This window comes from Triturus cristatus, chromosome 5_2, assembly GCF_964204655.1.
Source record: "Triturus cristatus chromosome 5_2, aTriCri1.1, whole genome shotgun sequence".
NCBI classification, from domain to species: Eukaryota; Metazoa; Chordata; class Amphibia; order Caudata; family Salamandridae; genus Triturus; species Triturus cristatus.
In genome coordinates, this window is record NC_140588.1 from 903009824 (window position 1) to 903025543 (window position 15720).

Below are 15720 nucleotides of genomic sequence, written 5' to 3' on the forward strand. Positions count from 1 at the left end.
AGTCGCAGGGCAATGCGATATGGATGAACTGGTCCGGCAGATTTGCGTACGCTTTTCCCCCAGCACCGTTAATACCGCTGGTGGCACGCAAACTGCGACAGCACTCACTGACACTCATTCTAGTTGCTCCCACATGGGCGCGCCAACCATGGTACACCACCTTTCTAGAACTTTCCGTGGTGCCGCATCAAACGCTGCGGATCAAAAACGCACTTTTAACGCAGAACCATGGCGAAATTCAGCACCCAGATCCGCAACAGCTGAACCTGGCAATCTGGCTCCTGAAGTCTTAGAGTTTGGCTACCTAAACCTGCCACCTGACTGTATGGAGATCATCAAGGAGGCCAGGAGACCCACTACCAGAGCTTGCTATGCGGCTAAATGGAAGAGGTTTGTCATTTACTGCAACAACAATGACATTAACCCGCTAGACGCATCCATTCAAAACATTATCTGTTACCTCTTACACCTATACCAATGCAATCTCGCATACACCTCAATACGTATCCATTTATCCGCAATAGCAGCCTATCTCCAAAACAGGCAGCACCTCTCTTTATTCAGAGTGCCTGCCATCAAAGCCTTCTTGGAGGGACTTAAACGAGTAATTCCCCCAAGACACCCACCAGCACCGGTGTGGAACCTCAACTTGGTCCTCACCAGACTGATGGGTCCACCCTTCGAACCTCTCCACTCATGTGAGATTCAATTCCTCACCTGGAAAGTAGCTTTCCTAGTAGCGATCACTTCGTTAAGAAGAGTTAGTGAACTCCAGGCACTAACCATTCAAGAGCCATTCATACAGGTTCACGCAAACAGGGTCGTACTACGTACCAACCCCAAATTCATGCCTAAAGTAATATCTCAGTTCCACCTGAATCAAACTATTGAACTGCCTGTTTTCTTTCAAAATCCACAAAATGTCGCTGAGAGAATGCTCCATACACTAGATGTAAAGAGGGCCCTCATGTACTATATAGACAGAACTAAAAACTTTAGGAAGACAAAACAACTTTTCGTTGCCTTTTCTCCACAACACAAGGGCAACGCTATTTCCAAAGCAGGTATAGCCAGATGGATCGTTAAATGTATTCAAATTTGCTATCAAAAAGCTAAACGCACATTAACAATTCCCCCACGAGCCCACTCAACACGAAAGTTAGGGGCGTCCATGGCTTTCCTGGGAAACATTCCTTTACAGGAAATATGTAGAGCAGCCACATGGTCCACTATACATACGTTTACCAAACACTACTGTGTAGATGTACACTCAAAACAGCAGGCAGCTGTAGGACAGGCTGTTCTCAAAACTTTTTTTCAGACTGCTGCAGCTGGCACTGGTAGCCGCCGCTAATAGGAGGTACTGCTATGTATTCTATGCACAGATATGAATTCAGCAGCCCACATGCCTCGAACTGAATATGCTACTTACCAGTATGCATCTGTTCTTGGCATGTAGGGCTGCTGACATTCATATCGCCCTCCCTCCTCCCCGGCGCCTGTAGCAGCTGCAGCTCTCAGAATTACTGTTTAGCATGGTCATCACTTACTGTATCTACTCCATCACTGCCACAATGGCGAAAAACAATCTAAGGATGGAGAGGATGCCCATGCGCACTGTGGTCCAGGGGAGGAGTCACCTATCTCGTGATACTTCGAAGACTCTTCCAGGACAACAACGTGCAAACATCCGGACCCAACACTAGGCGGCGATCTATGCACAGATATGAATGTCAGCAGCCCTACATGCCAAGAACAGATGCATACTGGTAAGTAGCATATTCATTTCCTATACTCCCAAAGACATGCCCAGACTGGAATTTTCCAGTTAGTAGCTGGTGAACAAAGGAGAAAAAGAGGGATGAGCTGCAATCTTGAGACCGGGTACATGCTATCTCAGTTTCAAGGTTACCCTGCCCGTGCCCGCCACTCTAATGGTGGGAGCAGGCCTATTCTAACGAGAAAGGTATGTAATGACAACAGTCTATTCATTAGTGCAGCGAAGCTCAGCCTTGGAGAATAAGAAAAATAACATTGAGGCTGCTTTCTGCTGAGGCAAACAGAATGAGACAGAGGCTTAGTTTCAGTCACAGTACAAAGTCACAGCTGAAGGCAAAGTGGTGCCACAAATGCTAACTTAAATTGTACATTGCAAGGGGAAGTTGACCAAAAGCATTTTCTATTTCAACACCCCCTGTCACTCCGCCCTCCGGGGGGGTTACTTACTACCAGCCCGGCCACGTGGTTATCAGGAGCGTCATGGAGTTTGTTGGTGGAGGCTCGGCTTATGTTGAGGTCCAGCTTGCAGAGGAACAGTCCCTCGAGTAGGTATGATGGTCGTGGGCAGCGTCTACTGTTGGGCTCAGGCGCTGTCCATTCTGGGCGGGGCAGAGGAAGTGTGAGATACGCCGCCCGGGGACAAGCGGTTGCTGTTGGTTAGGGGAAACATCGCAACCTACCTTTACAATGCAACTGTTACAACGCAACTGCCTTTACATCGCATGCCATTACAATGCATGTCACTACAACGCATGCCATTACAACGCATGCCATTACAACGCATGCCATTACAACGCATGCCATTACAACGCATGCCATTACAGGGTAAGTAATGGAGATTTTTTTAGTATTTGGGTGGGTATGGGTTTTGGGTACATGGGAACAGTAATTTTTACCCCTACACTATCCAACACTCAGTAATTTTTACCCCTACACTATCCAACACTTACCCTACTGTTTCCCTAAAAGGATTATGCGTTGTAATGGTATGAGTTGTAATGGTATACGTTTGTAATGGAATGTGTTGTAATGGTAGTTTTTAAAAATTTGTTAAAATGGCATGCGCTGTAAAATCATGCAATGTAATGGTAGTTGTGATGTAAAGACTGCGTTGTAAAAGCATGCGTTTTAATTGCATGCGTTGTAACATCATATATTTGTCGGTTAGTGCTGGTGAAGCGGCCCACTGACTATCGGCCCGGCCGGGTCCCTCTCGATGCTGTGGGCTGAGGCTCCGACCCACGGCGTAGGCCTTGTTGACCCCAAGCTCCGGACCAGGAGAGGAGGTCCACAGGCTCCCTGCCAACATCTGTTACCGCCGCAGGGTCGGTGGCGGTGTCGCATTTGGCTGGAAAGGCGGGGCAACAAGAAGAATCAGTCCCCGCATGATGGGAGACTCTGCGACCGCCTTCCAGGGTACATCCTCGCCCAGAGCTCCTGGGTCAAGCGGCCATCGCCGTTTGTGGCCAGACCACGCCCCTCTATGCAGAAGGGTTCTAAATGGGGCTTAGTGCACGTGTAAACACTTTGAGGTTGCTTAGACTGTCACTAGGCACTGTATCCCCTACCATTTTGCAGGCAATTTGTGTGAGCTATATCGGCAAGTGCACTGTATCACTTTTGTTTGCACCAGTGCAGTCTGTGCAGCACTGCTGTTTTCATAACTGTGCTTAATAAAAAAAATATGTAATATAAACAATGTAGTTATGTGTAGGTGTCCCGTTAGACTTCTCCCTGCTAGCGCCCATTGCCCTACCGCCAATGCTGCTGTTCTTACTGTGGTGCTCAGCTGGCACACTACGGAGCATACGTAAGAGGTGCATTACACCCCTCTGACACATTTTGCTTGTGGCATAGATTGTTGATTTACCAGCCAGTGTTTAAAAGCCTTCCCACCTCATTCTGTGACTTCAAGAGTTGCATAGAGCAGTGGGTCAGCCCACTTTACCCATTGTCTCCCTCCACTTTGAGTGACTACACAAAGCCTAAGCACATTGTTCATATCTGGCTGACAGATGCGCTAAGATCCCCCATGCCTTTCAACATTCTATTTTCCCACCTCTGCGTTTCAGTGGTGTCAAGAACACAATGGAGCCAACCGAAACGATATTGACTAGTATTCCATTTGTGCTGATCTTAGGCCTCCGCTATGCGCAGTAGTATAGAGTTTGTGCATTTTCAACCTAGGTTTTCTCCCCTCCCTCACAAATTGTTTCACTGTCATGAATAATTCCAACACCATAATTCCCTTAAGTATGCATAGGGGCAACATTGCAAATATATATAGTTAGGGGTTCAGATTGTCTTTCATCATGCTTTCAATAGCCGGATTCAGGAATAGCCCCAGATACTTAAGCTTGTATGGTGCCCAACGAAAAGGATGAGTGCCCATAGAGGCCACTGTAGTTTGTCTCTTCAGGGGCATCACTTCACATTTCTCCCATTTGATACCATACTCTGAAAATGCAGAGAACCTCAAAATTAAGTGTGTGAGTTGTGGGAAAGAAGTTTCTGGACTGGCAAAGCGCATCGGAAAATGCCTTAGTTTCTCCAGCCGGGGTAGGGACTCCCAGAATATCTTTGTTTTGCCTAATGGCAATCGCAATCGCCAAGGGTTCAAGGGCCATTTTAAAAAGTTTTGGGGAAAGTGGGAATTCTTGTCTGGTGGCACTTCCAATCAGAAAGACGGATGAGGTGGGTCTGCTGCAAGCCTCTGCTACCATTGGGTTTATATACAGCCATTTGCCTTTGGATCCAAAACTGTGACCTAGACTCAGTGAAACTTAAGTTCTAAATGGGTAGCCCCATTTCACTCGGTCAAATACTTTTTGTGTCAAGCACAGAACATGTTGCATGAGTTTGTCCGATTATGTTGAACTCATGAATGCTTTCTCCGCTTTCCAGAGAACTTGATGTGGTAATTTAGTCTGTGTTACTATTAACTTAGAGGAGAGGGGAGGAACCATCCAGAGTGCACACTCCCAAATATTCAACAACAATCATCAAGTACTCCAGGGCATAAAACAGTAAAAAGGGAATGTATATGTGTTCTATCCCTTAAGTATTGGATGACCAAATTTATCTTTTATACAACAAAAAGCCTCAACCACCCAAAGGGTGACGTGCTTCATTGTAGGGCTTCTTCTCACACTGCTCTTGTTGTGTGCCACTGTGGACTGCTTCTCTTCATGAGGGGAAGCTCTTGAAATGCCTCTGTGTATATTATCCCAGTGGCTGCTCTTCCACAATGGCATGGGAGCATTGCCCCACTGGCTCAGAGCCAGCAACTGAAAAATAAAACAATATTTAATTATTGTTTTATTTTCCAGCTGCTAGCTGAGCCAGCATGTGCAGGGCGGGGCAGGGACATGAGAGGAGGAGTGGTAGGTGCACTTTTAAGTGCGCATGTCAGTTTGATCGGCTGTCTCAGGCCGGCCAAACTGACACACACACTTAGGTTTCTCCAACCCAGCTGTATTGCACAGCCGGGTTGAAGAAACAGCACAGACTCCAAGTGCCTGAGCGAGCATTTATCCAGCCCTCTCAGGCCAATTCCCATGCTTCTCTCATGCTTGAGAGCAGTTCGGGGATTGAATGGTGAGTCCGTGATGCTGTCCAAGGGACTGCTGGGGCCAGGAACAGAGGAGCTCAAAGTGGCCAGCATCACCAGGTAATTAAGTCTTTTATTTTTGTAAATTTATTTTTAACCCACCCCACCACTCCTTATCTGTGTCGGCCGTCACTGTATTACACTATTATGGGCAGGGGCGTAGCTTGGTCAGTTATGACGGGGGTGTGAGCTTCAGATTTTCTGACAAACACGCTGGGCTATCATGTTAATCATTATATGAGAAGCAGTGCTTGAGGGGGACCTTTAGGGCAATGGAAAGGGAAAGGGAAAGGAGTGCAGATTGTGAAGGGTACTTAAAACACAGTATTTTGTAAAATACCCTTGTTTTAAGACCTTCAAAACAGAAGAGGGTAGGTTTGTTTTTGTCTGAATGAGTATTACAAATCCCCTGTGAAATCCGACAGACACCTTACCATACCCGACTGGAATCTCCTGTAGCCAACTGTTTACTAAATAATACATTTTTTTAGGGGGATGTAACACCCAAACACCCCCCATGAGGCTACACCCGTGATTATGGGGCAAAATATCTCCCTGTACTTTTTAACTCCACACAATGGGACATGACTAAAGCCGTTTCGTCCCTCAGGAGGTCATTTAATAATACTTTTGGCCCCTCTGTTCCCTTCTTTAGGGCACTTTAACAGTAGAGTATACCGCATAGTAATAATAATAATAATAGTATCATACGTAACCCAACTTGAAAGGTTTGTTGTCTAACATCACTTATAAAACTGCTGATTCAACAAATGTTTTTTAAATGTAAAAAAAAATGTTATTGCATAAGGCAGCCATGTTTAGCTGACAGCATATTATTTCCTTTTTATATTGGTTATATGCTTACAATAAAAAAATATAAAAATGTAAGTAACCTTCCCATCAGCTTGCCTAGGCCAGACCTATTTTCTTGTGTTTTTGGTTCAAGTGTTTGCCTGCATTTATGCCCAGTGCATATTGGTGTGGATTGATGCCCCTGAGCCCGCACAGGAGCAGCCTCTCTATCAGGTCCTGCAGAAGGAACTATCGGAGGTCATCGAAGTAATACAAAGAAAAACTGCGCATCTCAAGAGTACCCAGGTCGTGGTTGGCCTTATCAACACTTTGACACATCACTTGCAAAGATGTAACAATAAGAAGAGCCCGAGGTATGGACACTGAACAATAATTTTTACAAACATGCCTGGTCTTTTTGTTAAAGTTTGATTATGTGTTTCAATGTTTGTTAACAGGAAGACGATACTGGAAACCGAAGCAAAGAAAATAGCTTTTTTCCGGCGATACGCAGAAGAGCTCATAACTTACTTGTTACCTTCGTCACTGACCCAGTCACAACCCACAAAGTGCCTTTTGATTGAGATTCTAGCACTGAAAGGTATTTTATTATTAATTTTTAATTTGTGTTTTTGTATAGCGTAAGCTCATATCTGTGAGGTTATTGGCACACTTTGGGGCTGATTTTGATGTCAGTCAGACCGCACACCGACAGGCTGTCGGTGACAGTATGACAGGCCTTTGGGCTGACCGCTGGATTACAATCCTGGTGGTTTGACCCTAGGTGGTCGGGGAAAAGACCACTGCTGCCTCTGACAAGATCAGTGATACAGTCGGGGCGACGGGTCAGAATTGTTATCCCGAATGGAGGCGGTGCCGAGATAGGCACCACCGTCGGGATTACGATATTCCTTTCCAACAGCCTTTTCATGTCGGAAAGACCGCCATTGAAAGGATGTTGGAACAGATTGTGTGGGCCCTGATTACGAGGTGGTTGGTATATTCTGACCCATGCATAAACACCTATTTGCGCATGGGTCGGAATTACGAGTTGGTAGGTATTTTACATATCCGATAATTATTAGATGCATTAAATGCCTCGACTATTGTTAAAGTTCGACAGGTCAAACCTGCCGAAATTTAACAGGGGAATATGATATGCTATTTACCGTACCATGCAGATTTTGGTGCGTTAAACACCAAAATTGGCATGTTATTCCCCACCAACCTGTAATAGGTGTTCTTTAACCCATCCAATAAATAATGTACCCCATGGTATCATTATTTATCACTTCGGATAAATAGCATCTAAATAGCATTCGTAATCAGACCCTTAGCCTCCACTATATAAGTGTTTTTATACTTATTATAAAAAAAGTTTTGGGGATAAACAGCAACTGTGTTCAGATCCAATAAACCACTAATCATTTTTGATTTGTTTAGTGTTGAAGCCCACAATGCAAACTCTGTCTGATCCGGATTTTCTCAATCAAATGTTGATCATGAAAATTGACCCACCAGCAACACAGCAATGTTCAGACAGTAATTTCCCAACAGAAAGAGACCAAGAAGTACCTTCACAATCTACTGAAGATGCACTGACTGCAAATCCAAAGTAAGACTCAATGTATTATTGGTATTTCCGCTCATAATTAATAGTTACCACATGGCTTTGTATCTACTCAGCGTTAAACACCAAAATTACCACAGTTATCTCAAGTAACATGACATTAAAAGTAGCATAAATCTGATTGGCCTTTAGCTGGCTGCAAAACCATGATTCAGTTGGAGTGGCTTGGGGACATTTTTGAGCATTGATGCTGGTAGAGGTGAGGGTGGTTTGTGGTTGGTGGGTAAGAAGCTTAGTGGAAGAAGGTTTGTAATTATGGGTGGTAGAGAGTTTATATCTCACCACCACTCCAAGGTCATCTGGAAAAAGTAATGCACTAGCCTGGGTTTCTTGGACAGGAGTTCAGTATGAGTTTGTTTTAACTCCCGGTGATACTCCGGTTTCTTTGCCTATGTAGCATTATTATTGTTATAACAATAAGAGGTATGGCATAGACTGGTAGCCCAATGAAAAATGAATGTCCACTCCCGTTTTATAGATCACAAGTGGACCATTTGCTTTGAACATTCTTTTTTTTTAAATAAAAACCTTTATTTATGCCAGTCTGGAACACAGCTATTCAGCCGACATCCCGGAGGTTCGGCATCCAATTAAGAACAACACATGGAAGTGTTCACAGCTCTGGTACAGGAAAAACAAAGGTTCCTTTTTTTTAAACAACCTAAAGTAAATAACACAAGCAAGGCAGTATACACAGTGAACTCGTGCCGGTTCCCGACGGGGGCGAGGCCCCATTTCCAAAGTCAGAACAAAACCACCGGTCGAGTGGATGAGGGAGAAGCAGAGGCGCTAACGTTCTAGCATATAATCATCATAAAAATCCCAAGTTGGAAGTGAAGCTGCGGGGAAAGTTGCTCCTCTAACGGTTCAGTGACCGGGGGCAGACATATATCACCCCTATACTGGTTCCATCGCCCCCATATCTTATGCCATTTCTTAGGCCGCCCCCGGGCACTATACACCGTTTTCTCCCTAAACATGCACCAGTCCATATTTTCCATCCATGCTTCCATAGTGGGAGGCCTCTGGGAACCCCACAGTCGCGCAATATCACGCTTCGCCACCATAATTCCTAGGGTCACCCATTGAGTCTGCGCCGCATCATAGTCAGTAGGACCCCAGACATTCAAAAGACAGCGCCGTGCCTCTGGCAGCAGTGCAATACCCGTGACCTCCTGCATCACGACATGAATTCGCTTCCAAAACTCCGTGATCACACCACATTCCCATATGATATGTAGGAAGGTGCCCACCATCCCACAGCCTCTCTTACATAAGCCATCCTCGGAAAAACCCATATGAATCAGTCGGGGCCCCGTGACATAGACTCTATGAAGTATCTTAAGCTGCACCAGCCTCAGTCGTGCCGGGATCGCGACCTCCTTAGGAGAGGAGATGGCATACTGCCAGTCCTCATCATCCAGTTCAAGGCCATCCCTAGTCCACTGATCACGCACTCCTAGGAGGAGGTCAGTCCGGACATTAACAAGCTTCTTGTAAATTAAGGAGATTGTACTCTCCGGCATATGGCCATCCAGGATCCGATCCTCCAAGGGAGAGGACTCAGGCACTTTCTCCCCCTCGACGAGGACGGACCACAGAGCGTGGCGTACCTGTGCATACCGGAAATATTCCGTACCCTCCAGTTCGTACTCCGTCCGTAGCTCGTCAAACGATTTCACTCTTCCCTTAACCAGCAGGTCCCCCACCCTGGATATCCCAATCAGGTCCCATTTCTCGAACCCCTTCGTGTGCCAATGTTTCCCCAACATATCAGAGTCAAACAGCGGAGTGGCGAGGGTAAGCCTATCCTTCCAACCCAGCGAGTTCGTAACAGTCTTCCACACATGCACCGCCGTCTTGGTTGGCCCCGTGAGGGACCCATCCATTGACCTGGAGTACAGTGCTCTAAAGTAATTACCCCCGCGCAACAACCACCGATCCATAGCGAAGCCGGGGCTCAGCGCCGGACCGTAGACTCCATGGTTGATCGCACTCAACTGAGTGGCCCAATAATATCTTCTAATGTCAGGAAGCGCGATACCCCCATCGTACCACGGAAGGGTCAGCTTTGCAATAGCTATACACGGTCGGCCCTCCCACAGCAACGAGCGCTGGAGGCTCTCGACCTCCCGAAAATAGCTGGCCGGGACCAGCGCCAGGGTATTCTGCAGGGCATAAAGAAAGCGGGGAAGAGACATCATTTTGAACAGCGTGGCACGGCCGAGGAGGGAAAGCGGCAACCGCCGCCAACCCGCCACATCCCGCCGCAGGCGCGTCAATGGAGGGAGCAGGTTTCTCTCATATCGAACAATTGGATCGGTGGAGATATAGATCCCTAGATACAAAAAGCCCTCCTGGGCGATCTGGATCGAGCAATTCCGCGGGAGAACAGGGACGTCTCCACTTAGGGCATACAGATACGACTTCCCCCAGTTAATGGTGAGACCCGAGTTCCTACCAAAAGAAGTCAAAACGTCACAGACTACTATGAGGGACTTCCTGGGTGAAGTGAGGTATAGCAAAATGTCGTCGGCGTAAAGAGAAATGCGGTCCTCATGATCTGGTGACCATCGGATCCCCCTTATGTCCGGGTGCCATCGTATCCACGCCGCTAGCGGTTCAAGAGCGAGAGCAAACAACAACGGCGACAGGGGACAACCCTGCCTGGTGCCCCTCCCCAGCTCGAACGGGCAGGACGCCCTACCATTGACCGCGACTGCTTTGAACATTCTTAATCTATAAAATGAGTATGTTGTCTTTAGGGTTACAACAAGCTACACATATTAACGGAATCAGTGTCAATAGTGATGGAAATAAGAGGGGGGGGTTAAGAAACAATGAATCATGGAATTGAAGGTGATCCATGGCACACTACCTAAAAACAAAGTGTGCTGCAGACAAACTTTTCTGGGCAGTGAACCTGTGAGCAAGCAGCCTAACAAGGGTTTTCACGGAGATCAGTGGCACCTCATCCAGGGAAGTTATCGTTTTTGCTGGTACTGCACCTAGCGGTACCTTATGCCACACACTTTATGGCCTGCTGCACAAGGAACATGCCCAGGTGCACCTTCTTATTGGTGTACGTTCCCATTTCTAGTGGGAACGATTTGTTGTATTATTAACTGTATTCACGTAAAGTGAGTTCCTTTACTGTATACCGAGTAATGGTTATCAGTGTTTTTATATTGTACACTTTTAGTCATATGCCTTTTTATTCAGGGTTTGGGCACGCTTACTACTTGTAGCATGAGGATTGATCCACATTAATACAAAAAACATGTGAGACCAGGTTTATAAAGAAGCCACAGGTGTGGGTAATGTATACAAACAGATAATGGTGGAGAGGGTGTGGTGCAGCGGCCAGGGCAGCTGACTTCGAAGCGCAGGGGTCACAGTTCGATCCCCAGCTCTGACGGCAGATCAGCTCAGCACCATGTGACTCTGGGCAATAGCTCACTTAATTTCCACGACAGCCCCCAGCGCCTTGAGACCCAAAAGGGTGAGTAGTTTGCGCTTTCCAAATACGGATTTATTTATTGATTATTATAATGCAAAAATACTGTTTGCATTCATTAGTACAATAAAGTTTAAGATTTACACAAAAAGATCTAGGATAAAGTACCGCATTCTCTATTTACTGGGAAATATATTTACATTTGGTGCGTCGGCCAACAGAGAACCAGACCCTTTTGATTCTCTTTGTTGTAAAAGAACCTTCCACAACAGACAATTATAAAAATAAGTCTTGCGTCGTCCTCAGCCTGAAAGGTTTCAAAAACCAGCGTACACTAGACGGACAATGATGTATGGTCAGTATAGACCCATTTCTTCTGCACCAGTATGAAAGTGCGCGTACGTAATCTCTAAAGTGTATTGTCATCATACATTGTTGTCCGTCTAGTGTACGCTGGTTTTTGAAACCTTTCAGGCTGAGGACGAAGCGAGACTGATGAAACTAAGGTCTTGCTCAGTACCCTGAGGACCGTGAGATATCGATCAGGGGTGAGAACCTAATAGGGAATCCAAGAGAACTCCGTTCATAAAATACAGAAATAGATCATTATACATAGTACTACAGAAGGGGGATTTGATTTCACTGTTGTCGTAAGAGGAAAGGAGACTCAGTGGAACAGATACATGGAGCCCTGAAGAAGTCCTTCAAAAGGACGAAACGCGTTGGCTACTGCGAAGTGTAATAAGAAAATAAAGATTGAAGGAACATAAATCAGTGTGAATCATCATTGAATGAACGGACTGTCTTTAATTGTGTGTGCGGACCACATATATATTTTTATAGCACAATAAAGTTTGCCTGCCAAATGAACATAGACTTCTTGCATGTCAAACAAACTGACAAATAGATGTAAACCAGGTAGCCTCTTCAGGTTAGGAAAGAACTTCTGATTCAGGTTACTGGTTGCTTTCTTAAAAATAGTCTAATGTTAAGGCAGATGTGGGACGTATTGGAGTTTTCATTTTGAAAAGCAGATATTTTCATTCACCGCTTTGATAACCATTAGTCCTTCATTCCTCCAGACAAGCTATAATGAAATGTTTCAAAAAGTCACTCCATCTTACCTACTAGCATTGGTAGAAACATAAGTAGTACATTGCCTTGGCAGTCTGTTCTTAAAGTTCCATACATGTTGTATTTATCACCACAACATCATAATGCTTCATAGTATGGGCTGGAAGGGGTTGAACAGGTTGTTCACTTTTACCTTAATAATACAGATTGTTCCATGTGGTTAGGTTACTCTGGCTGTCGTTTAGCACATTGCTGTTGTTGTTGTAAGAGAACAACAAGTTCAGAATTAATCTATAGTTCTTCGCAGACCTCAGTTGGCTGTGTGTGGTGTTAGGCAAGTTATAATGCTTCTCCCAGTAAACAACGACTCTGGTGTTAGATGTAGCTCAGCCATGGCTCCACGAACCAGGTATCTGTGTAGCACCTTTTCCACCATCGCCCTCTTGGCAGCCACTGTCAACGGTTTAGTTGTGCATGATCACCTAGTGCAGCACTGAAAGTTGTGTAGCACATCAAACATCAGGCCTTGGTGCACACCGTACTTGTGCATGGCAATCACAAGTTCAGTTACTTGTCCTGCAGGCCATAGTCTCTACCACTCAGTTTCCAGCACAACTTGGTACCTACCAACTGATTATAGTGAAAGAGGGGCAGCTGAACAAGCCCATCTTCCACTTGTGTATGCCAAGAAACTCAGACTGAAACCCTTGGGTGGTAGCTTGGTGGGCAGACGCAGCAAAGTGGCATCCTTAACACCCACCAATGGAATTTTATAGTAGCAACCATGCTATGCAGATGGACTTGTTCAGCTGCACGCTCTTACCCATAAATGTTCAATGGGTACCAAGCTGTGCAGGAAAGCAACTGTGTGGTCCCCAGGCCTGTGCATGCTGCGTTGTGAGTTTAGCACCTGGCCCATGTCAGGCAAAGGCTTATCCTTGCCTATGCTGGAGTGCCAGGATGGGTGTTAGGGGCAAGCGATTGAATTTGCTAATGCTCAGGAACTTGATTGGCTCATTGCTGAAGCTCCTGCCATATGGATGGTCAGCACCACTGACACCCAGCAATGTATGGTGTCCATTATGTCTGGTTCAATTACATTTTGAATGCTTGAGTCTCCCACAGCTCATAGCACCAGCTGCACTCAATGCCTATAGCTGTGAAGAGCTGTGCCTGGAATTTGGGATCCAGACACCTATCCAAAAAGATGCACTATTCCTCTCACTTTGTGCTCAACTCTGCCATGTTTGCCATCATGCTCCTGTGGGGTACCCTCAAAGTATCTTGCCCTGTTTTAGGCTTTTGTCTCTCTGCATTCAACCTAAAAGGGTCTCTCTCCGCTCACTGCATCCATTATTAGATGTTAACCTCTGCTCAGCAGTGCACAAGTGCCTTTATGCAGCATTCTTTGGGAGAGGTAGATGTTTCTCGCAGTTGCCATCTGTTGATGGTTTAGTAGCAGAGCATTGTAGACTCCATGAACTGGCATGCAGCTGTGTGAGAATGTTTAGTTTACAATGCATTCTCAGGACTGCTACTAGGAAATGATGAATTATCATTCAGAAAGAAGTTTAGACGATGGACAGATCTACATAAAGGACTAGACGGCCAAGTCTGCCATTTTAAACATTTTACAGCTCCATTTTATACCTCTTAACCTATCCCACTCAAAGGATCAGGGGTAGATACTTATGTTGTGGATGTCCTCGTCATACTAAATTGTGCCCGTTATAGATCTGACTTCCACTGACATGCCTGCTGATGTTGGTGTGCTTGTGGACTATTTACATCCCGCAGACCCCTATCAGTTTTGTCAAGTTCTATATTGTATCAGTCTGTCTCAGCCTAGTGTATGCTATGTAGAACTTAATTGTGTCAACCTTGTTGTGTTTCAAATGTAAGCTTCCCAAATTTTACATATGCTGGAAATCCTCCTGCAAGTTGGGTGTTGCTGCAGCTGCATTTGGTAAGGCCAATAGCCATGCTGCTCAATCCTCCTTAGTAATTGATAGAGAGTCCATGGTTTGGGGCACAGCTAAAGAAACCGTACTTTAAAGCTGATTTTTCACCGCAACCAACTAAATAACTCCTGTGATATTGTGTTACGCAGACCAAAATGACATTGCTCTTGGCTTGGGAAAAGCAAAATATAAGCCAACTAACAAGACTTTGACTTGTATGGCTATACCCTTACCTCCCTATGCTCTTTCCGACCCGTAAACCCAACAAAATACCCTTACCACCCTATACTCCTACCCACCTCTAATCACTTACATATACACATAAACACACATATATACTTACTTTAACGTTACTTACCATGCATTGTAAAGGCACCAAAAATTCCATGTGTGGTAAAGACACTGGCTGGTAAAAACATCCTTGTAAAGAATGTTTCACATTTCAAACATGAAACTACATAGTTACTGAGTATCTCTAAGATGATTATCGTCTCATATTGACATTTAAAGCAGAAAGATGACAATCGTCTCATGTATTGACATTTAAAGCAGGATGTTTTGTTTTTAAAGCAATGACGACGAAGGAAAAGCAGCACCCAAAATTAAGAAGAAAGGTAAGCAAAGACGTACATAATGGATTCTACGATGGCCACTTTTGGTGAAAGTAATATTTGTTCCTATTCTCAGAGTTCCAGTAACTAGTAAATACAATATGAATAGGTGCGACTGGAAAAAAGCCCTTCCTGATAACCAGTATGGTGTGAATTTATTTTTTGAGTAAAATAAGATACAGCATAGGATTCATCCACCTTTAAAGCATTTTAAAGCTGCTGACTAGACATGTTCACCAAGTTAGAAACTAGGCCTAACTTTTTTGTGGCAAGGAGACAACTTTCCCATTAGTGACAGAGTAAAATGTGTTTGACATTGTAAATTGGCGATTCAGTTGAATTAGTTTCATGGGTCCATTAGTCTCTTACTACTTTCACTTCTTGCTTTTTCACTAAGAATACCAGTTGTTGTCCTTGGAATAGCAAATTCAGTAGCTAATGGAATATATGCTGTCTAAAGCAGAGGGAAGATTTGTAGAATTCTGTGTAGGGGTATTACGTTTATCCCTTATTCTGCCAGGGTATCTTGGCACCCCAATGCCACAAATTTTGTTGTATTTTTGCACAAACCTTGTGCATACAATGGAGGAGAGCTCCTCTTGCCATTTGTGGCGCATAGTATATCTATATAAATAAACACTCCACGCAACTCACTCCACACCGCTCACCCCCAACTTAATATACACTACTCCACTGCACTCTACAGTACTCCACTGTACGCTACTCTATGCCTTTCAACTGTATGACAGTCTATCCACTCTACTCCACTATACCTTACTTTACTCTACTCCACTGTATAACACTTT

At 44.9% G+C, this 15720-nt stretch overlaps 1 protein-coding gene across 1 annotated transcript in view; it reads left to right on the top strand.

Moving 5' to 3' along the window:
- LOC146829392 (uncharacterized) overlaps positions 1-15720 on the top strand; it is a 434028-nt gene that overhangs the window by 127560 nt on the left and 290748 nt on the right. Inside the window, exons 4-7 of the mRNA XM_085608055.1 lie at positions 6336-6555; positions 6640-6782; positions 7625-7796; positions 14874-14917. Coding sequence (XP_085464181.1) covers positions 6336-6555; positions 6640-6782; positions 7625-7796; positions 14874-14917 — 579 coding nt within the window. The remainder of the gene's footprint in view (positions 1-6335; positions 6556-6639; positions 6783-7624; positions 7797-14873; positions 14918-15720) is intronic.